The sequence below is a fragment of the Peromyscus eremicus genome, chromosome 9 (genome assembly GCF_949786415.1).
Source record: "Peromyscus eremicus chromosome 9, PerEre_H2_v1, whole genome shotgun sequence".
NCBI lineage: Eukaryota > Metazoa > Chordata > Mammalia > Rodentia > Cricetidae > Peromyscus > Peromyscus eremicus.
Window position 1 is genome coordinate 90,232,192 of NC_081425.1, and position 23,718 is coordinate 90,255,909.

The 23,718-nt window shown below is 44.2% G+C and overlaps 1 protein-coding gene and 1 long non-coding RNA gene across 18 annotated transcripts in view; one reads left to right on the top strand and one right to left on the bottom strand.

Moving 5' to 3' along the window:
• LOC131919697 (uncharacterized) overlaps positions 1–23,718 on the top strand; it is a 52,692-nt gene that overhangs the window by 27,061 nt on the left and 1,913 nt on the right. For 5 of the 13 annotated variants that reach the window (XR_009381378.1, XR_009381383.1, XR_009381374.1 and 2 more), the window contains 6 exons: positions 1,681–1,750; positions 2,628–2,694; positions 6,354–6,898; positions 12,976–13,196; positions 21,456–21,597; positions 21,894–22,432. This is a non-coding gene — a long non-coding RNA (uncharacterized LOC131919697). Of the gene's footprint in view, positions 1–1,680; positions 1,751–2,627; positions 2,695–6,353; positions 6,899–7,103; positions 7,844–12,975; positions 13,197–21,455; positions 21,598–21,893; positions 22,433–23,718 lie in introns of those variants that run through there. The other 8 variants (XR_009381379.1, XR_009381376.1, XR_009381377.1 and 5 more) reach the window with 8 other exon arrangements.
• LOC131919694 (disks large homolog 5-like) lies at positions 622–18,160 on the bottom strand. Of its 5 annotated transcripts, none has more exons than XR_009381371.1 (6): positions 17,988–18,083; positions 9,264–9,426; positions 7,832–7,960; positions 6,999–7,182; positions 3,072–3,187; positions 622–2,128 (listed from the first exon to the last, which is right to left on the bottom strand). XR_009381371.1 is itself a non-coding variant. In XM_059274103.1 (5 exons), exons 1-4 carry the CDS (start codon positions 18,115–18,117, stop codon positions 3,104–3,106), a joined length of 450 nt encoding a protein of 149 aa, XP_059130086.1. In that variant the 5' UTR covers positions 18,118–18,160; the 3' UTR covers positions 622–2,128; positions 3,072–3,103. The 5 variants fall into 5 exon arrangements, 2 of the variants coding, with proteins under 2 accessions (XP_059130086.1, XP_059130085.1); XR_009381373.1 differs by lacking the exon at positions 17,988–18,083 and adding an exon at positions 10,627–10,982; XM_059274103.1 differs by lacking the exons at positions 7,832–7,960; positions 17,988–18,083 and adding an exon at positions 18,099–18,160.

Here is a 23,718-nt window from a genome sequence, read left to right on the forward strand (position 1 = left end):
TACCCCTCAGCAACAGCCCTGGCCCAGATGTCATTATGGTCCTAGGTGGCAGCACAGGCTTCTAAGGCACACGTGCTCTTTTGGGGGGCATATTCTTTTGAGAACAACATGGTCATAGGTGGAAGCCCAGACTTCAGGTGTCTGCAAGGCCCTCACTGGTAAAAAGAGATATGGATACAGACCTCCACAGCATCCTCAGGGCCATGGACAGGACATGACCCTTGGCAGCAGCCCAGGAAAGGACATTATCATAGCCCCAGGTGGCAAGCATGCCATGGATTTATTTAATGCTCCCTTAATCAATGTTTTCATTTCCTGAGAGGCTTTAGAGCAATACTGTTATGTTTCTCATTAATTGGGTGCTCATGATAATTTCAGAAAATGTGTATACAGAATAGTATCTTTTAGGGAGAGCTAAATATATGGAAACAAAAATACAGTATCAATAGTTTTCCCAACATATAATGGATATCCACATCCTAACCCCTATGTAGATCTGGCTGACTGGGAACTCAATATACAGCAAAAGCAAGGCCCATAAGAGTGTTCTGATGTTACAGGAGTTTCTGGGGCTACTGGAGTGAGACAACACACCTGACCAAAGAAATTGATTCTAAGACGGAAGAGTTCAAAATCACTTTATTATTAATAAAAATACAGTTATTTTACTAAATAGGGGCTTAAATAGATCAGTCAACATAAACAGTGAATATCCTTATCAAAATACCCAAAAAACAACAAGAACAAATGAAAGAACAAATAAATAGCAAAAGCTCAATCTATAACAAAGAAAACCCAAAAAACCTAAGCAAACAAAACCCAACCAAAAACCAAACAAAAACAATTAAGGTCAGCAGCATTCTCTTGCTACACATTTAAAGCACAGACCTGCAGCCTCTGGCTGGCCTTGGAAACATGGTAGGAAGGCAGTCAACGATTGTGAAAAGCCTTTTCAAAGCTAGTATAGCCATGCCTCCTTCAGGCTTTGTAGGCCAAGTCCTCACAGAGACTAACAATGAGACATTTCCTAGAGCAAACATTGTGCCCCTTGGGAAGCTTTTGATAAATTATCACCCACTACTGATCCTGTAATGTCTTGGTCATCATTTGATTCTTTCAGACAATTCTATGCTTACTGGAGACCCAACAAATCCATGGGCAGCCTCTGAGTGCCCATGAACATCAAAGATGACTCAGGTGTCTTCTGTAAATCCTTTCTCAGGACCAGTCACTTCAGGCCAGGCTGTGAAACTGAAGAATACCCACTCATTTTACATATGGAGGGGAAAATGACTAATACGAGGAATGATGGACTCTGGAGATCTCTTTGGTGCATTTTCTTCAGCAACACTGGTGCATGACATTGTGTCAACTTCAACACTCAACTGGAGAATGAAATATGATGCCTTTGGGTGTGGTCTGTCAGGAACAGCTTGACATCAACACAATCATCCATGACACATTTCACCACATAGGGAGGCCTGAGAACTCAGTCAGCTTGCCAAAGCCATCAACATTAAACCGACAGAAACAGTCTTGCTCACCAACATCTCTACCCTTCATGTTGTAGTACCCCTCACAGTGGCCACTTGCTATTGAATGTCAGGGTTCTCAGTAAATCTTGGCTCAGATTTTCAGTGTCTCAAGCTCATTTTTGGTTTCTTTCTTTTCTTTGAGAAGACTAAGTCAGCAGACCAATAGATCTGTTGGGGCTGGATCACCTGGAAGACAGCTGGTATGCTCCTCACTGGTGAGTTCACAACTCTAAAGGAGTGTCTTCTGAGGAGGAGGCCTTCATCTCAGAGTATAGAATGTCATAGGTTCAAGGCATCTGTGGTTTCTTTGGCCTCCTCAGTTCTCCCAAGATCTGCTACATGAAAAGGAAAGGCAATCAGAACCAGAAGCAGCCTGGCTGGGCCACAGGCCAGAAAAAATCAAGGCCTATTCACACTGGAAGCCAAGGTCAAGAGCCCCCAGTCTCCCACCAACACCATGTTTGCTGGGGATGGGATGCAATGGTGGCTCACTTGCCTGTGAGACTTAGTGTTCCTGCTGCAGCAGCTCTGTCTGCAGGAGGCTCTCATCCTGGGCTGTGGCCTGTTCAAACTCAGACTGGAGATTTTCTGACCTAGAGCAGGAAGGCAGTTAGGGACCAGGCCTGGTGGGGACCTATTATGTCAGTTATTGAGCCTGAACCAGCTCTAGTCAGCTGGACAATCCAGCACGACCTTTCAGCTGAGGGCATTCCCTGCATTCCCCAAGGGAGAAGGGTCAGAGTATACCTGGGCCTTGATTTTTTTCTCAGCTTATAAAATCTGCTAGAAGATGAGCTGAAAAATACAGTGTGCTGGGCAAGAAAATACAGCACATTTCTCCAGTTGTCTAGATATATTACTTTGAGAGAATAACAATGTAGTAATGACTAAGTAACACTTCAGGGCAGATATACATGGCCCTGATTAGATACAGATGAATGTAAGCAACCTTGGACATTGAATGTAGACCCTCTAGGAGAGCCTACAAAAGAAAAGCAGTGAAGGATCTGATTATTGGTAAAGAACAGAATCCTGCCTCAGTTCAACTCCTCAACTCCTCAATCTTCTTATAACAGAAAAACCTTTTCACAGGAAACAGATTCACACTGCAGAGAACCTGTAATCAGCAGGAGTGTGCTGCATCCAGATCTGCGCAAAGGTAGGAACTTCTCTCTAAAGGTGATATTCTGGAAGGAAAATAAAGTGGCAGGAGCACACACTGTCCTCCACAACTAAGCCTCCTCCTGCTAGGTTAAGGACTGCCATAGGGAGATTTGTGGGGAGACACAGGGGACACTGAGAAGATTCCAGAGAGCCCAGAAGGGCATAAGGAACACATAACCCCAGAAACACTAAAGATCAATCATAGTGTTTCATGGAGAAGTTCTTGTTGACCGGACCAGTACAATATCCTGAGATGTTCTTTCCCTTGCTGTGGCTGTGAACTATTCAGGTGGTGGGAATCCTGAAAGGACAGAGATCCAGATACAGGTGACCTACATGGTTCTAACCACTCCTCCCAGCCTGGGCTCCCACCTCATCTCAGAGACACTGAAGTGATGTTGCAGCTATTCTGCCAAGTCCCCTTGCTGGGTGACCAGCTCCTTCTGCTTCAGCAGGTCCTTCAGTCTTTCATCCAGGCTCTCTTGCTCCTGTTCATTAGAAGACTGTGTTCTCAGTGGAGGCTTGCTCACTCACATGCACACACATAATTTCATGAACACACACGAGTACATGTGTGCACACATACAAGCACACTGTAATGCTAGCTTCACAGTTAATACTAACATAAGGAGCAACCACCAGGGATACTAACGAAAAGAAGGTAAACCTGTTGGATGAGAGAAGAACACAGAGGGCATGAGAGATAGGCAGTTCAGTCATTGAAGTGTCTATCCTGTGACCTTGTGCACAGACAGGTGGCCCTCTGGGGTCCTCGCTCCTTAACTAACTCTGCTTAAGAAGTTCCCCAGGCTGTGCAGTACAGGAATGTTCCCCAGCAAAGGACTACTGGATGGTCGTAGACTACCCCACTGGTCTTGTTCACTGTTTCCCAGTTGCCCCCAAAGCAAGCAACTTCCTTCAAAAGGGGCTCCCTTTACCACAGGTTGCCTTACTTTGGACCAAATGCAAAGAGTTTAGGAAACTAGAAAGTCTTCATAACCAGGACCCAAAGGAAACAGTTCCTTCCTGTGAGGTGATTGTGACAGGGATTAGTTTGAGCAACAAAAGGCTGAATAAGTCAGTGCCAAATGATTTTATGTATTATTTCATACTGAACAATATTCCATGGAAGAGCTTGACCACATTGTGCTTTCTCAATCTTTGAATGATCAAAGTATGAATGAAGCATCATGAGGCTACTCTCAGGAATGTTGATAAACCCCTGATGTGCCCTAGCTTCTCTGTGGACACCTACTTCATGTTCTGGAATCACTGTGTCACCTGGGGATTGCAGTTTAACTTTCTGAAGACTTGTGTGTAGCTTCTCACTGTGCTACACCATTTTACACTACCAGCAATGTCTGAGGGTCCTCATTTCTCCAAACCCTCCATGAGGCTGATTTTAACTCAGAGTAAACAACTTTGAAGAAAAGCAGTTACTGAGTACTACAGACACAGCACATGGTGAGTGCTTTAGACCCTCAGGAGCCTAAGTGGGGTGCACTGAGACAGCCCCCTTCTCACACCACAGCATGCCTAGGGGACTTCAGCTGGACTAAGATGCAGCTGGAAGCACACTGCAAGTCAGAATCTCTCAAGGACTAACATGCATTCCAAGCTCCAAGGCCAAGGTTATATGAGCCAAGATTAGACAAAGGGGGAAAGCAAGTGGTAGCAGGCAATGTGGATGAGGACAAAACAGGACATAGAGAAGACACAGCAAGTCACCTGACCATTGAGTGTGCAGTCACCATTCACCCAGAGCAGAGAAGAGAAACAAACCCTCAGCCAGGCTATCCTACCTCTCAGACACCTTGATATGCTACAGTGACCTGCTCCTAAACTTCATGTACCACATTCCTTTTTTTTTGCTCCAAGCATTTCTGGGCAGATAAATATTTTTGCCTCTACAAATACCTGAAAACCATTGAGGTACAGTAGTTTTTGTCCCTTTGTTCAAGTGAGCTAGGAGGACATGCGGAAAGATGGGCAGCAGCATACAATATTTGATGGATGCCAAGTGAGGGGGCACAGTACTTTTTCAACAAAGTTGGTTCCATCATCATTAAAGATGAGTAAATGAACATACAAATATGCAGAAACACACATACACACACACACACACACACACACACACACACACACACACGAGGTTAAACTCCACACATAGAAACAGGCTTGCACCTATAAGCACATGTACTCACAAACACACACAAATACCCCTATACATACAGGAAACATGGACACGCACACACACACACACACACACACACACACAACAGTCACCCACACATGGTCACATACACACACACAAACACTACTGGGTAAGCAATAGACAGTATTCACATACAAACACACACATAGAAGTTCACACACACATAACACAAAGATGCACAGAAAAGCACAACACACCACATACCACACCCCAACACACACAAACACACACACACACACACACACACACACACACACACACACACACACACACAAATACTTCCTGAACCTAGAATGGTCAGTGAGAGGACTGCTGCCTAGCACCCCCTTTTCTGATGCATGTGGAGGTCGCGGGTCCTCTATGCTGTCTACAAGGCTCTTAGACTCAGCAAGGCTCTGCTACTCCGGCCTGCACTTACTTTTCCTTGAATGAACTTTATCCATCACAAAACCCCTGACCCCACAGGTTCCAAGTTCACCCATCACAGTCTCTTCACTAAACTCATCCTGGCTCCTCCACAGATGACCTTGATAGTCCAAGAGAAAGAAAGTGACCCATGGTCAACACCAGGAAGTTTTCAACAGATGACAGTGAATATGATATGAATTCAGCCCAATGTCAGTCAGGAGGCCAGTGACATCACCTGCAGTGCTTTTCAGGAACACAGCACTCTGCACAACTATGAGAGGGAATCTGTTCTGAGACACAGCCATGCACAGGATATAGTCAGCAACACAATGTCAGCAAGGAGATGCACTGTGGGATTCTCTGTTGAGAAGTAAGAGACAAAAGAGACATTTCCTGTGGTGTTAGCTCTGTGCAGTGAAAGGAAAGAAGCCTACTGTTTATTTTTTAAATAGATTTATTGTTTGATTTTTGTTATTTATGAGAAAACACATTAGTATCAATACAATAAAAGTAAATAAGCAGAAGAGAAAGCAAATATGTCCTTCCTCTTTCTGAGCAATTGAAACTTCTAAAATTGGATGAGAACAATACAAGACAGAAGTTCTACTTTGGAGGTCTGGAGATCCAAAGAGTGCTGGCCAGCCAGATTAGCCGAAAGAGAAAATTTCAGGTTCAGTGAAAGACCTGGGAACAAGGGAAAAAGAGAAGGAGCAACAGATGACAACACGGAAATTCATTATGTAGTCTCTGAACACACCCACTAATGTACACATTTACACACGATTGCATAGGTCACACTAAGAGCACAGAAATCAGAAGTGAACAGAAAAAAGTGAAGAGTGCATCATGCTGAATAAACAGTTGGATTTAAAATATGCACATCAGGTGTTTCAACTGAGACCCAAAACACTGCTATACATCCCTTGGGGCCTAGAAAATTCCTAGCAGAGCACACAGCTTAGTCAGACTATGTTGAGGGGATTGGAGAAAATATTTTCTTGCAGCTTCAAATCTGTCACTCTAATCCTCAGCCTGTCAAAGTCCTCCCACATCTATGGTCATCCAGTCATCTCCAGACTAGAAGCTCCAGGATGGGAGAATAGTCAAGTATCATGCCCAGAAAAAGGACTGAGAAGGGGCTACTCAGACATCTGTCACATGAACCAAGAGATTGGCAAAAGGAAGAGAACACATTGGGATGCAGGATGAATGGAGAAGACCCCATGCCTCCCAAATCATTGACAATGAGAACCACTCACTTGGCACTGACACTGTGCTCTAGTCCTTGAAGGCTGCTTCCTCCCTGTGATCTCACATGACCCTTGCAAAGCAAATGAGCCACAGGCCACTGACATCATCAATGAAAGCTTTGTGCTGTTCTCTAAGTAGCTCCCTGCATAGCAGGCCTCTGATCATAATGACATGTAGGTGTGTGATATGTGACTGACACAGCTCTCTCAATGTACTGCAGCTTCTGGCAGAGCAGGAGGGTTTGCTTGCCAATTATCCAGATTCTTGCAAGAGGCTAACTCTCCAGAAAGACCTGGGAATGATCACAGAAATCAACAGTTGGATGGTATGTAGGTGGGAGTCTGGATGGATGGGTGGATGGTTATTTGGGTGTCTCTATGTTTATGGTTGGAAGGTGGGCACCTGCCCCTGCTGCCTCAGCCTACCTGATGCTGCTCAGCAGAAGGGTCACAGATCATCTCATGGGCCTCCTTCAAGAGCCTCTTCAGCTCCTCACAGGACTCCTGCAGTTCAATCTGCTCCTTCCACAGCTGTCTGTTCTTCAGTCTCAGCACATGTACACTCTCCTTCCGCTGAGTCCAATCTCGGAGGACCTGGCTGTGGAGGTAACTGAACAAGCACCAAAACATGGTGAGCCCCAGCCAGCCTCCTTTGCCCAAGTACCACCAGGGCTGAAAAGTCCCAGACTCCCAGACAGCCCAAGAATGGAGCTCTCAGTAGCCAAGCCAGCATCACTTAGATGCAGGCCAAATCCAGAAAATAACCAAATTCCAAAAAGATTCAACGTACTTCTGAAAACCCTGATGCCAAAAGGGATCCAATGCCTCTGAGAACAGGGTGCAGCCCACACCTGTGTTTAACTGTCCATGATACTGGGAAAGCATCAGCAGGTAGAGGGCAAACACTCTCGGAAAGAGGGAAGAAGAAGTCCCAACCAGAATCAATTCTGTCTATGGCTACCATGGAAGGCAGCTCTGTGAAGCCCTGGTTAGAGCCCCAGAGGTACTAGGATACCTGACACTCCCTTCATGGTACACAACATTTTTCTATCAAGGGTCTCCTGAGGATGGCAGCACAATGCTTGGAGGGACTCAGTGTCTTTTCACACTTAGCAAAACTGAGTCCAAGAGGCACAAAGCCAAGGACCACATGTCAGACTGCTTGTTAAGAGGCAGACAGGCAAGAATCAAAGCCCTCACTTTGGGTGAAAGAGAAGGATGGTAGAATCAGTCCCTCCCAAAATAAATCAGGCACATACCTGTAGGATACATTCTCCTCAATCAGCTGTTTGACCGTGTTCACGTCATCACTGATTTACATGGGCAATTTCTGCAAGGCCGACATCACCTGCTTATGCTCATTTTTTTGCATCCCAAAAGAATTCAGCCTGTGGTAGGGCATGGCCCCAGGAGAAAAGGACCCCATGAACACAGGCCACAAGGATCATATGGAATCCGGCTTTGTTCTGGACTCCTCAGCCCCATGGATGCCAGAGCCTGACATTTACACACTGGGACCTCCTGGTGCTAAATAAACTTTCTATCATGTCCTCAGGCCAGAAAAAAAGGTTGTCCAAGGAAGTTATTCAGGACTGCACGAGCACCCTCAGTAAAACTGGAACTATAGATTACCTCTCCAAGAAGATCCCGGGAGTCTGTGCCACATATCTGGTGCCACCAGAAACCTATGGTGACATTTTTCCTGTCTTTACAACAGGGATTATCATGCCTGGCTGCTTATTGCTGCACAGAGGACCAGAGAATACATTGAGTATTTCCAGGGAGGAGTCCCAATTTCAGCAAGGCTTTATAAACTCCACAGGGGATTCCAATGTTCCACCAAAGTGAGAACAGTGGCCAAGACATGAGCTTCTCAAAGTGGAGCTCTCTAGTGTCATCAATGGCATCCCCTGGAAAATATGAAAATGGCAAATCCTCAGGCCCTGCCACAGACCCTAGATACCCGGAGTGCACACACACAACCTCATGCCCTCTAACACACACACACACACACACACACACACACACACACACACATGCACACACTCACACCACATATACTCAGAATGCACATGAAGTACAGAGAGTTTGCACTGTCTCAGAATATAAGGAGGATCCAAGAAAACTATCAGGCTATTACTTCCTACACACACACACACACACACACACACACACACACACACACACACACCGCATACAGTCAGGTTGCCCATGAAATGCAGGTAGGTGGAATTGCCTCAGAGTATGAGGAGGAGGACAAGGGAGAAGCAGTGATAAGCATCAGGCCTTCCAGCCACAAACTGAGATGGATGAATGGGACCAGGCCTGTCCAGCTGCTGGTCACAATCATCTGCTGGTCAAGTACAAAGACTCACCACAAACTCACAGAACCTAGCATCTCCCACAAGCCAACACCTGTCAAGGCCTCTTGAAATGCCTGTTGAGAGCTCACACGCTACTGTCCCTATCCTTAGACTGTGATTCAGGCCACAGGCTCTGCTTTTCATTTGGATGAATAAGAATAGCCTGTGTCCCCATCTCACATGTACCCAGGTTCCAAATTCTATGCACTCAGGAAAATAAGTTTAGCCACCAGGACACCCTGGAGGTTCAGCCTCCTGTTCCTCAGGAAAGCTTAGCTACACACTGTGGGGTTAAGATGGTCAGCAGAGAAGTGCACATAATGACTACCTGTTCTGCAAATCCATATCTGTATAACTGGTCAGGATTCCATGCAGTTCAATTCGCTCATATGTTATACTCTGTAGCTGAAGGGTGAGTTTCTCCAACTTTGTCATCTGCTGCTCCTGCTCAGTGGAGGTGGAGGTTTGAGTTGGTGTCTTCCCAGTAGTCCCTGCAGTAAGATAAAGCAAAGTGAACTTGTACACTTGAATGGCATAGGGCCAGGAGAATCCATGATAGTCCCAAAAGGAAGCCTCGGGAAGAGGAAATGCTAGGGACCCACTGAGGGCACCAAAGAGTAGGGCAATTATCCTCAAATAGGTTCTGTGAGCTATGAATCTGTCCTCAACCACCACGGCTAGGCATGTGCCTCCCTCTCTAATGCAGTCCCCCAGCCCTTGAAGACATAAGATAGCCCAACTATGTAGATTTGGAGGACAGTGTAACCTCATATCTGATGTGGTGCAGGCAAGTCCTATTGTCTCTAGAGCTTAGCAGTACTAAGTCCTCATCACCTGTGTCCAGGACCAAAGTATCTGAATGTCTGATGGTACATGGCTAAGAGAGTTTCTCTTTCTTCTTATTGGCATTAGATTCCCATGGAAACTGATGGAATCCACTAGGATGACGTGCAGCAACACCCTACCCAGAGAAGGACACCTAATTAGTTACCACTTTGCTCCTGCTATCCCTCCTTTCCACTCAAAATGAGATTAAGGATCCCCCAGAAAAGCCACTGCAGGCTTAGCTCTCCCAAACTAACCATCAGAAATTGTTGACTCTGGCCCCGTTTTTAGGGCACTCAAAGAAGCAGGATAAGCCCATTGCTTCCCAGAAGTTCCCAGATGCTAAGCCCCAGTAATGGAAGACCCAGCTCAAGCTCTACCTCCTCCAAGAAGCTCCCAACTTCTTTTGATGACTCACTGTTCCCTCTCCAAAACACTTATTTCTCCATGTTTTACACTGAGACTGAATCCCAGCTTCCTTCTGCCTCTCTCAGGTCCCCCCATGTTCTCCATTCTCTCTCCCAAGCAGCCTTCTCAGTCTTGCTGACATGTCTACGGGCAGTGAAAGAATACCCCACAGTCACCTGGTGTTCCCACAGCACTGGTGACATCAAGAGAATGCCAAGAACTCCCCAGAGTATAATAGCTAGTCATGAGAAGGAACTATTGGGTTCACCAGTAGTAGCCCTCACCTACCTACAAACTACATCTTCTGCAATTCACTGGAAGCCATACTGCCCTTCCCAGGAGCCTTCTGAAAAACGTATGGGAAGAACTTCATCACCTCCTCATTACAAACCCAGGCATCTCTCTTTGCTTAACTAGAATTTATTCACTATTTCATGTGCAGGAAGTTGAAACCTCACTTTCAAACACATCCCAGGAAATGGATCATCCAACTCGTGAAACCTCTAGTCAATAAACAAGAAAAAAAGGTTTCTAGGTAATTAAGTAAGGATGGTGGGGAGAGGAAAGTTCAGTCCCCTGCAGGCAACAAGCACCTTGTGGAGGATGCACAAGGCTGTTAGTGTGGTGGGAGATTGGAGGTGTCTTGTCTTATCAGAACAAAGATAAGTCCCATAGTTGACGAAAATTATTTCTAACTTCAGGAGAATTCATTCCAGCCATTGTAGATACCAAAAGTGTGATTAACTAGTGACATGTCTGGCTGGAGATATAAGAACCAGAGTTCCCCAGGGGAGCCCTCAGACACAAAAACAAAAACTCCCATGAAGAATGATGGGCCATTCCTGCATTCAAGTTTGAAGAAAGATGAATGGCTATTGAGAGGCCACACAGAGAACTGCAAGGCATTTACAGAATATCAAAATTTGTGATAATCATGAGGAGAGTATGTAGTATGTCACTGTTGTGGTTCTTCACCTAGAACTACACAAAAGCCAAATTCCTTGAACTTGAGCCTACTGTGACAATGCACATGCCCTTAGGAAAGGTGAAACAGCCAGCTTAAATTACAACATCCATCGGAGCATGAGGAGGGCAGGCAAAGGGCACAAAATGAGAGATAATAGGGGTCCTTTACCCTAGACCTTCCCCAGAGCCCGACTTCACACTTGTAAATTTACTGACATTCCTGAAATGAGGAGCGAGCACTAGTTCAGCCTGGATTGAAAATTCACCAGAGTCTGGACTGTGGCTTCTGAATTATACTTGGTGAACCCCAGAACAAATGAGTGATGTGGAGTAAACTATGTCCATCAGATGTCATATCATACTGACAACCGTGTTAGACAAGGTTAGGTATCTCAGCAATTCCCAATTCTAGAAGCCAATGGATAGCCCCTGCCCTACACATTACTTCATCTCAGTTAAACCAGACATGCTAAAGGATGATCAGGAAGTGACAGACAGATGAGACTTTGCCCTAGCTGGTTCTGAAAGACTAGACTTGAGTCTCTCCCTCTGTAGATGTCAGTTCTCACATCTTTCTATAGGGAGATGGGTGTCTCAGAAGTTACCTGGCTTCCCCTGTCTCCCTGCACATGGTGACGTAGGGAACAGCCTCCTAAGGCTTATTGACAGCTACAGAAGATGTATAAGCTTCAGAGCCCTCAAACATGTCGTTCCCTGGACATAAAACTGGAGATTATCGCTACTCTCACAAGCACTCAAGTAGTATAGGGATGCCCAAATCACTTGGATGATGCTTCAGAGTCTCATGTTAACGGAGAAACCATGCAGTGGCAGAACATAGTCACCAGATTCACAAAGCCATCTTCACTGGCAGCCCAGGACACCTAGATCCTATAAGAAGGGGACAGTCTCAGTCCAGGTCCACTGAATCTAACAGTTCTCAGGCTGAACTGGAAAGCTGGGTGCCACCCACAGCTGTGAATTCTTAATCTTAGGGGGTCACTGTAAGACAGCAGCACTTGGTGCCTCAGCTCTGCTAGTGTCTACAATGTAAAGTAAGACAAGCTCAGGCTTTGTCAGGGTACTCTCCTGTCCCTGTTATTGTGGGCACACACCCTAAGGACTCCAGTGGGAGTGAAGTGCAATGATGGTACTGAAATCTAAACATTCCTCTGTGTCTCCTTCCCCACTCAGAGTGAGACAGAGGGTCACCAGCACAAAGGCTACAGTCTTGTCAGTTCCTGAATATGTCATATTAACCATCATGAACTCTTGATCTGGGTCTGCTCATTAGGAACCCAGAGAAGCTGGATAAGCCTATTGCTTCTTAGAAGCTGCCAGTTCCTGACTGATCCTGTAAGGCTCAAGCCCATCACACCCAGAAAGTTCCCCAGACCCTTTCCTGAACGCACTACATCTTCCCCAGGACCACTGATTTCTCCATTCTTTCCAGTGAGACCTAGGGTCAGCTTCCTTCTGCCTTGCTCTGGTATCTCCACGAAGTCCATTCTCTCTATCAAGTAGATGCCTAAGTCTTGACAACATGTCTATAGAAAAACTGTATAGACATTGAATGAATATCCTAAAGGCACTTGGTGTTGCTACAACACTATTGACCTCACAGGGGATTCCAAGAGCTCTGCTCTCCAGGATACAATAGAATTTCCAGAGAAGGGACTCCTGATGTCACAAGGAACAGCTTTTGCCTCCTGGCTAACAAATTCTCCCTGAACTGAACAGAAGCTGAGATTTCTTTTCCAGGAGTCTCTCCTGTGATACAGGTGAAGCCATTCAGTAGTACCTCCTCTTCTAAAGCTGGGAATTTTTCTCTGCTTCCTTAGAATCTTTTCACTACTTTACCCATGGAGAGTTGAACACTCACTTTATAAGCACTGCCCAAGAATGGACCTTCCTCTCCTTAACAACCATACTCAATAATATGAGAAATAAAGTATGTCAAGGAATTAGATTAGGATGATGTGGAGGAGGACGGTTGAGTTCTCTGAAGTGAGCAAGCACCTGAGGAATGCTAAGGTTAAGAGAAGACGGCCATGGAGAATTTGTAAGTAAGCTGAGACGGTTATGAGACCCAAACTCTTCTAGAATGTCCTCTCTATGTGCCTGGTGTATTATCAGGCCTCTAGGGTAACAGAAGTTATAAAAATGATTCTCTATATTAAAAGGGGATTTGTTAGAATGGCTTACAGCCTGTGCTCTAGCTAATCCAACAATGGCTGGAAATGAATGGGAAGTCCAAGAATCTAGTAGTTTCTCAGTTCTTAGAATGGGTTTCTCAGCTGTCTGCAATATTATGCTGGAATCTTAAAGAAGTAGGCTCTAATATCAGTGAAGGAATGGATGTGCTAACAAGGAGAGAGCAAGCAGGGAAAGAGTAAAAGCTTCCTTTTTCCATGTACTTATATAGGCTTCCAGAAGAAGGAATGGTTCAGATTACATCTGGATTATAGATCCAAATTAAAGGTGTGACTTCATTCTTCAAAGTTCCACAATAAAGTAGTTCAAATTAAGCATAAATAGACCACAGGTGTTCCCTCTATTTTGGGGTTATATTATTCCCAGATGTCATCATGTTGACATCTAAAAATAGACATCAAAGTCTTAGTCCTATCTACTAACGTTCTTGAGCAAATGGCTCCATCAGAGATTGAAAGGAAGGAGTGGCAATAATCACCAGGTACATGGGAATCAGCTGTAGATATCATGGTCATGATGACTCTCGGTGGCTGTGTTATGGCCATGCATGGCTAAAATAGAATGAAATACCAGTCTGTGGTTTCTTGAGAAAGAGGGGAGCAGCTAGAAACCCAGTACTTTAAGAATCTGGTCTTTCTCTATAATTGAAGATTTGAAATTCAAATAATTATGTTTTGTTTAATAGTAACTCTGGTTTTAAAAAAAAAAGTGTCCTTAGGTAAAAAATGGGTGCTCTTTAAAGAAAAAGAAGAAAGGCCTAAAACAACAGCACATTGGATCTGTCATAAAGAGGAGGGTGTCTCAGACCATGTGAATTTTGACTTGAACTCCTCCAGACCATGTATTCCTTACTCCTTACATCCTGTGATGGGAAAAAAACTCCTTCCTAAAACAGGAAGGACTGTGATGACTACTGTGTGGTCTTCATTGTCATCAACAGCTAGATGCCGCCTATTGCTTTCAAAGCAAAAAATGTCCCTTTAGATTTGAAATTTCTCTAGGGTTATACAAGTGGGATTTCAGGCAACAGCACCAGGATACAAATCCTACTCCACAGTTGACACCACCATGATGAGCATGGGCACTGCAGTGTGTGTCACCAAGAGTACTGGCATTCGACAATGTGCCTGGTACAGCTTCAGAAACTTGCAACATGTATAATTCTGAAATGGGATGCAGCCTTCCCCCAAATCAAGCACAATTGACTCCTCCATTTCTTTAGAATATAATCTCTGGCATGCAGATGACTGACTCAGGCTTGTATTGGGACCTAGCCTCTGTAGTAAGGGGCAGGGCCTCTGATGGGAACTTTTCCACCACAACACTTCAAGGAAGGTCAAAGCTGCTGGCAGCCAACAACTACTCCAAATGTCCCTGCTACAGTATCAAGCACCATGGCTGGGTATGTGTCTCCCTCCCTAATGCAGTCCCCTGACTCTGGAAGGCATAAGCTAGCCCAGCCATGTAGATTTGAAGGACAGTGTGAGCTCATATGTAGGTAAGTACTGTTGTGCCTAGAACTTAGCAGCACCAAGTCCTGATCATACTTCCCCGGACCAAAGCATCTGAATGTCTGAAGTTGTGGTAGATGGCCCGGGGAGTTTTCCTCCCTTCTTCTTTTTTCGGGTTTTTTTTTAGATTTATTAATTTATTATGTATACAGTATTCTGCCTGCATGTGTCCCTGCAGGCCAGAAGAGAGCACCAGTTCTCATTACAAGTGGTTGTGAGCCACCATGTGGTTGCTGGGAATAGAACTCAGGACCTCTGGAAGAGCAGTCAGTGCTCTTAAGCACTGAGCCATCTCTCCAGCCCGTAAGAACTCTCTCTCTCTCTCTCTCTCTCTCTCTCTCTCTCTCTCTCTCTCTCTCTCTCTCTCTCTCTCTTTCTCTCTTTGGTTTTTCGAGACAGAGTTTCTCTGTGCAGCTTTGCACCTTTCCTGGAAATCACTTGGTAGCCCAGGCTGGCCTCCAACTCACAGAGATCCACCTGGCTCTGCCTCCAGAGTGCTGGGATTAAAGGCGTGTGCCACCACCGCCCAGCATTTTCCCTCCCTTCTTATTGGCGTCAGATTCCCATGGAAACTGTAGGAATCCAATAGGATGAAGTGGAGCAACACCTTACCCAGAGGGAGACAGCTCCTTAGTCCATCTGTTCCTCCTGCCCCTCTTTGCCAGTCTGAATGAAATGAAGGAGTTCCCAGAAAGGCAGCTGCAGCCTGAATACTTCATGGCTCTCCTAAACTCACCATGAGAGACTCTTGAATCTAGGTCTGTTCTTAAGAAGCCTGGAGAAGCAGAATAGCCCCATTGTTTCCCAGAAGCTCCCAGATGCTGAGGCCCAATCTGGAAGGCCCAGCTTAACTTCACCTGCTCCATGAAGCTCCCAATCCCCTGCTCAGGACTCACTGTGCCTTCCCCAAAATGATTTATTTCTCCAGGCTCTACACTAAGACCAAAGGCAAACTTCCTTCTGCTCTCTCTGGTCTCTCTCTCTTCTCTATTTTCTCTCCCAATCAGCCAGCTCAATCTTGCCAACATGTCTATGGACACTGAACGAATACCCCACAGGCATGTGGTGTTGCCACAACACTGGTAACATCACAGAGAATACCAAAGGCTCTACAGGATAAGATAGAATTTCTAGAGGAAGAACTACTAGGGTCTCTTCCACAGACCTCACCTACCTACTAACTAGCTCTTCTGCAATGCACAAAAAGGCATGTTGACCTTCTCAGGAGCCTTTCCAGAAACATAAGGAAAGAACTTCAGTACATCATCTTTACAAATCCAGGAATCTCTCTCTCTGCTTCATTAGAATATTTTTACTACTTCAAGTATGGGAATTGGAAGTCTGTATTCCAAATACATCTGGCAAAATGGCTCATCACTTCCTCAGATCTCTAATTAATAATATGAGAAATAAAGGTTGCTAGGGTATTAGGTCAGGATGGTGGGGAGGAAAGATCAGTCTTCAGATGTAAACAAGCACATTGTGGAGAATCCCCAAGGCTGTTACAGTATGTGGGTGTGGTGGGAGATTGTGGGTGTCCTGTCAGAACAAGGATAAGTCCCATAATCCATGAGGAAAATTACCCCGAATCATCATCAGAATACATTCTAGCCCTCATAAAATACCATAACCTTATCAACTTGTGACATGTCTGCCTGGGGATACTAAGAACCAGAGTTCCTCAGAGGAGCCCTCAGACACAAGAGCAAACACTCCCACAAGTGTAAGGCTCCATTCCTGCACTGGCGTTTGAGGAAAGATGAATGGCTAGTGAGAGGCCACACACAGATATGCAAAGGCATGTACAGAAAATCAAATGTGTCATAGTCATGGGGATAGTATGTAGTGTGTCACTGCTGTGGTGCTACCCCTAGAGCTACACAAAAGCCAAATTCCTTGACTGGAGCCTCCTGTGACAATGCGCATGCCCTTAGGAAAGGTGACACAGCCAGCTTAAATTACAACATCCATCGGAGCATGAGAGAGGCTGGCAAAGGGCACAAGAGGACAGGTTATTAGGGGTTCTTTACCATAGACCTTTCCCAGAGCCCCACTTCACACTTTTCAATTTACTGACAGTCCTGAAATGAAGAACTAGCACCCTGTTTGGTCTGGATTGAAAATTCACAAGAAGTCTGGACTGTGGCTTCAAAAGCATACTTGATGGACCCCAGAAGAAATGAGTGATGTAGGAAAACTGTGTCCTTTCAGATGTTATATCACACTGACAAGTCATGCTAGACAAGGTGAGCTATCTCAGTAATACCCAATTCTAGACATCAAAGCACAGCACCTGCCCTACACACTACCTCATCTCAGTTAATCCTGACACACTGAAAGATGCACAGAAAGTGATGACAGATGAGTCTTTGCCCAGGCAGGCTCTGAAAGCCCAGACTTGAGTCTCCCCCTCTGTGGATGTCAGTTTCCCATCTATCTATAGGGAGGTGGATGTCTTAGGAGTCAGTTGGTTTCCTCTGTCTCCCTGCACATGGGGACCCAGTGGACAGCCTCTTAAGGCTTACTCACAGCTTTAGAGGATGCACCTTGGCTACAGAGCCCTCAGCCGTGTGTTTTCAGATGCATGGAGATAATTGCTACTGTTATAATCACTTGCGTAGTGTAGGAAGGCCCAAGTCCCTTGCTCTGTGCTTCAGAGTCTCATGTTAATGGAAAAGCCATGCATGGACAAAACATAGTCGTCAGATTCACAAAGCCATCCTCACTGACAGTCCAGGACACCCAGAGCTGGCAGGAACGGGACAGTCTCAGTCCAGGTCCACTGAATCTAACAGCTCTCAGGCTGAACACCTGTTTGCCATCAACGGCTGGTAATTCAGAAACCTCAGGGGTCACTGGAAGACAGCAGCACTTGGGGGCTCCTGCCCTGCTAGTGGCTGTGATGTCAAGTATGAGAACCTTAGGGTTTTCCAGGGTACTCTCCTTTCCCTGTTATCACTGGCACATAACTAAAGGACTCCAGTGGCTGTAAAACACAGGTATGGTACAGAAATCTCATTAATTCCTCTGTGCCTCCATCCCAGAAGTTCCCAGTTCTTGAGCCCTCGATCTGGAAAGCTGAAGCCCACCACATCCAGAAAGCTCCCCAGCTCCTTCCCAGAACTCACTGCCTCTGCCCCAGGACCATTTTTTCCATGTTTTCCAGGGAGACCTATGACCAGCTTCCTTCTGCGTCACTCTGGTCTCTCCAGGCAGTCCATTCCTTCTGCCAAACAGACCTCTGAGTCTGGACAGCATGTCTAGAGGCCAAGCTTGTGGTCACTGAACTAATGTCCTCAAGGCGGTCAGTGTTGCTACAACACTAGTGACATCACTGGGGATTCCAAGAGCTGTCCAGGATACAATAGAATGCCCAGCAAAGGGTCTGCTGATGTCATGGGGCAAAGCCTTTGCCCATGAACTGAGCAGAAGCTGTGGTTTCCTCTCCAGGAGTCTCTCCTCTGACACCAGGCAAGTCATTAAGCATCCCTCCTTCCAAAGCTAGAGATTTCTCTCTGCTTCATAAGAATTTTTTTCAGTAATTCACCCATGGGGAGTTGAACACTCACTTTATAAACACTGCCTAAGATTGACTCTTACCCTCCTCACATCCATACCCAATAATATGAAAAGTCATGTCAAGGAATTCGGTCATTATCACTGAGGAGGAGGGTTGAGTTCTCTGAAATAAGCAAGCACCTGGGGAAGGCTACGGTTAAGGGAAGGTTAAGGTTAAAGGAAGTTTAGGATTTTACTCCATCAAACTGGCTTGCAAGCATGCTTTTTTGGCATTTTCTTGTTGCTAACTGATGGAGGATGGCTCAGCCCTCTGTGGGTGTGCAAGTGATCCTGGGCCTCAGAGGAAAGCTACCTAAGTAGAGCAGTAAACAGCATTCTCTGTGGTTTCAAGCCCCTGCCTTGGGATCTTGCCTTGGCTTCCCTTAATGATGGACTGCAACCTGTGAGATGAATAAACCCTTCACTTTCGCAATTTGGCTTTTTGAACTTTTATCACAACAATAGAAAGCTAACTAGAACACTTGCCATATTCTCAGGGCATGCTGTCATATCCTTCCTTCTCCTTCCAGCTTGTAGCCTCTTTATTCAACAATTATAAACTTTCTGGACACTGTAGTCTTTTGCAATATCCACTCTATCAATCACACCCACTGCTTACCCTAACCCTAACCCTAACCCTAACCCTAACCCTAACCCTAACCCTAACCCTAACCCTAACCCTAACCCTATCTGTCTTCCTCTCTCAATACCAGGGTATCCCTGGCTTAAAAAAAGAATTTGAATGAGTTCCTTCTTTTTCTATTTCATGGAATAGTTTGTGGAGTGTTAGTTTTTCTTTAAATATATGTTCAAAATTGACACTGAATTTGTCCTTCTCTGAAAATCTTTTGTTGGGAGATTTTTAATTATGGCTTCTATGCCATTAATTAGTATTCAATTATTTAAACCATTCATGCCATCTTGATATAATTTTGGTGGATTAATGACATCTAAAAATTCATCAGTTCTTTAAAAAGATTTTTCAGTTTCGTGAAGTGTAAATTTTTAAAGGGTTAAGTCCATCCATGTCTCCTTTTTTCCTCCTTTGTTTTATTATTTTCATCCTCCTTTTCCTTTTGGTTAATTTGGCTAAAGGTGTGCCCATCTTGTTAATGTCTTCAAAGAACTGACTCTTTGTTTCACTGTATCTTCATATTTTTGTTTTTATTTCATTGATTTCAGTCATATTTAATGACATATCTGTATCACACCCTTTCCACAAGTTTCAAAGACCATCATGGAAGATGAGTTAGAAAGACTGTAGGAGCCAGAGGTCAGGGAGGATTAGAGCAAACAGTGTCTTCTGGCCATGACTCAGAGCTGTTGTGTTCATTGTCCAGTATCAAGCCGGTCAACATTCTAGCATGGAATGAGAAGGGTCCTTGAGCCCCTATTCCTAACTGATGAGCTTTGGACCAGTAATGGCTTCTGGCAAATTGGGTCAGTTTTCTTTAAGAGTCTGCCCCTGGGATTATTAAAAATTAATGTAATGAAGAAGATATAAATTGGGCATCACAGATGTAGAGGCAGACTTGGGATGACAAAATGGGAGGAATTGGGTGGTGAATATTTTCAAAATGCATCCTATGCATTTCTCAAACAACAAGTAGAAATATATTAAAGTATATTCATTAAATTACTATTGTAAAAATGTATTATTATATAGGGATATTTTATTACATAACATTAATGGATTTTGATAACCCCAATGTGTCTGTCAACTCGTGGGTTCACCCACAGAGCGTTATATGTTCTGCCACTAGTAGTGTTTTGTTTCAAATGGCAGCCTACAACATGGGAAAAGGTTTTGTTTTCATCAACTATATATCCAATAGAAGGCTAATATATATACAAATTATATATAGAACAAAAAAACCTGTGTATCAAGAAAATAAATAACATAATTAAAAACTAGCTATAGATCTAAACAGAGAAGTTTCACTAGTGGAAATTCTAGAGTATAGGAAACACTTAAAAAGGTACCGTATCCTTAGTCTTTAGGGCAATGTAAATCAAACTATTTTGAGATTTCATGTTACGTGAGTCAGAATAGATAAGATTAATAAAACAAATGACAGCTAATGTTGGCAAGGATGGGGAGCAAGGGAAACACTCACCCATTGCTGGTGGGAATGCAAACTTGTGCGGCCACTATGGAAATAGGTGTGGCTGTTCCTGTGGAAGCTGGGAATTGATCAAGACCCAGTACACACACCACTTTTGGCATATACCCAAAGGATGCTTCACCTCCAACAGAAACACTTACTTGCTCAACCATGTTCATTGTTGCTCTATTTATAATAGCCAGAAATTGGAGACATTCTAGGTATTCGGCAACAGATGAATGTATAAAGAAAATGAGGTACATTTATACAATGGGATATTAAAAAAGAAGTTACAAAAGAAAAAGGAAATCTTGAAATTTGCAGGTAAATGGATGGAGGTAGAAAAAGTCATCTTTAGTGAACTAACCCAGACCCAAAAAGACAAATATGGTATGTTTTCACTTACATATGGATGTTAGCTGTTGAGTCAAAGATAAGTAAGCTACAATCTGTATAACCACAGTTTAAGTATAGAGTAAGGGTCTAGGGGGGTGGGTAAATGTCCATAAAGGGGGAATAGAATAGACTGTTATGGATGGATGAGGAATCAAGTTTGGAACAGGATGGTCAAACAAGGAGGGGGAGAGAAGAAGGGGTAAGTAAATATAGGGAGGGAGAGGTAAAATTAAGGGCGATTTGAGGGATCTTATGGAAACCTAATAGAGTAGAACCACTCTAAAATATATACATATATGAAGGGGATCTAGATGAAACAGCCCTGCACAAAAAAAACCCAAATAACCCAAAACAAAACAAACAGAAACCAAAGTGTGGGGAGACAAAGCCCCAACTGGATATCTCTTGTTACCAAATGAAACTTGCAATACTGGCAATGGGTTACATCTAGTCAAGTTGTAGGTGGAAGGTGTCCAATGGTGATCCCAAACAACCCAAGTTTTGCAAAGCTATTGGTTGCTCTCCATTTACTGACAGGAAGGTGGGGTTCCTGAAGATGATAATGACACAACTCATTGAACATGGAGAAGTCAAGCTAGTGTCTCCCTAGAGTCTTCACCACTTATGGACTAGATTTCATGGCACTGAAGAGTACTCTGCTCACTATCAAAGGAGAAAGGTAAATACCAACCCAGCTCCAAAACCTCCAATCTAGAATGGTGACTGCATCCAAGATATGCTGGTGCAGTAGTGGAACAAAGCTTGTGGGAGTAATCAACCAGTACCTGACTTGATTAAAGGCCCATTCTCTGACAGGGAAGGCATATGCAGCACTGCTTGACTGGCCAAGAACCTAAGACTAGATAGGCTAGGGTCCATGGGGAAAACCAAATACTACTGTTCTGCTTAAGGAACATAGCAATAAAATGATCCCTAACAACATCATGCTATACTCATAGACAATGCATTTCTCAGCCATCATAGGAGCAGCTTCCATCTGCAGCAGATGGGAACAAATACAGAGACCCTCATCTAGACAATATGCAGAGAGGAAGAGAACTTGAACACTCAACCCTAAACTGGACCTCTCCAATCAGACTCCTCCCCTCAGGACATAGGGAACCCTTTGGAAGAGGAGGTAAAAAGAGTGCCATAGAATATTGTGGATGGCAAGACCACGGTCCATCTACTGAGGGGAAGCACAGATATGGAGTGGAGCCAGACTAACCCTGAGAAAAGCTGCACTGCATGTGTTGCAAGCAGTGGAACTGGAGAGGGAGGAATGCCCCATCCATTTGGAGCCCAGAAGATCAATCACATGAGTGCTGTGGGATGTCTTTCTGTATACTGTGAATATGTGTTTCTCTGATTGGTTAATAGATAATGCTGCATTGGCCTATGGCAGAAAAGGATGGAGCCAGGTGGGAAAATCCAAGAGAGATAGGGAAAGGAGAAAGCAGAGGCAGGAGAGACATTAGCCAACTGCCCAAGGAGCAACATGTAATGGGAAGCAGGTAAAGCCAAGGAACACATGGTGATACATAGATTGATAGTTATGGGTTGAGTAAAGTTATAAGAGCTAGCTAGTAAGAAGCCTGAGCCATAGGCCATATAATTTATAATTAATATCAAGCCTCTGAGTGATTATTTTATAAGGGGCTCAGTGGGACTGGAGAAACTTCCAGTTACATATTTGTTTCAGATCCTGGATATTGGGCTGTAGGGATTTAATAAGTAAAGCTGAATTTTGGTAATGTTCCCATCTGAATATTTCTGTGCTCATTCTTCCCTTGTGGTAGAAGAAAATATGTAATGTTTTTGGTTTGTTTTTACCAGACCCAATTAAGATACTTTTTTTCTAAGGAAACTTGGACTTGCAAAATATTTTAAGTTTTAAAAGCAAGGGCTTTGGAAATACTGGGGGATACTAGTGCATACATTGTCTGTACAAGTCTGTTGAGTTCAACCCCTAGAAATCACCTAAAATCTAGAACAGTGGCACACATCTGTGATTCCTTCACTCATGGCAGAGTAATGTGGGGATGAGACTGGAAATTGCCTGGAAGCTGGAAGACCAGCTGGACTAGAGTAAACAGTACATCCTAGAAACAAGAGAGACCTGCCTCAACATGGTAGAAGGGGAGAGCCAACTCCTGAACGATGTCCTCTGACATGCACAGTGTCCTGGTTAGGGTTCTGTTGTTTTCAGTGAAGAACCATGACTAAAAACAAGTTGAGAAAGAACTTGTTTTTTTGATTTATGCTATCATATCACTATTCATCACTGAAGGAAATCAGGACCAGAATTCAAACAGGACAGGATCCTGGAGGCTGGAGCTGATGCAGACCCCATGTATTTTTATGGGCATTTCCTTCTTTAGGTTGGGAAAAATTTCTTCTATGGTTTTGTTGAATATATTTTCTGTGCCTTTGAGTTGGTATTCTTCTCCTTCTTCTATCCCTTTTATTGTTTGGTCTTTCATGGTGTCCTAAATTTCCTGGACAATTTGGGTCATGACTTTGTTGGCTTTAGTGTTTTCTTTGACTGATGAATCTATTTCCTCTACTGTATCTTCAATGTCAGAGATCTGCTCCTCCATCTCTTGCATTCTGTTGATTATACTTGCATCTGTAGTTCTTGTTCATTTACTCAGATTTTCCACTTCCAGCATTACCTCAATTTGTGTCTTCTTTAATGTCTCCATTTTTGAAATCTTTAACTGTTTCCCCCACTTGTTTAATTGCTTTCTCTTGGCTTTCAAGGGACTTACTGATTTCTTCCCACTTTTGGTTTGATTTT

What these genes read in the sequence shown, in the direction of transcription:
- LOC131919694 (XM_059274102.1), bottom strand. Translation starts at nt 12,679, where the DNA reads ATGTTGTCAAGACTTAGGCATCTACTTGATAGAGAGAATGGACTTCGT. An exon ending in GTGGTCCTGGGGAAGATGTA is followed by an intron (nt 9,427 to 12,546) that starts GTGCGTTCAGGA and finishes ATCTTACTGCAG; the next exon opens with GGACTACTGGGAAGACACCA. An exon ending in GATATGGATTTGCAGAACAG is followed by an intron (nt 7,183 to 9,263) that starts GTAGTCATTATG and finishes GTGCTTGTTCAG; the next exon opens with TTACCTCCACAGCCAGGTCC.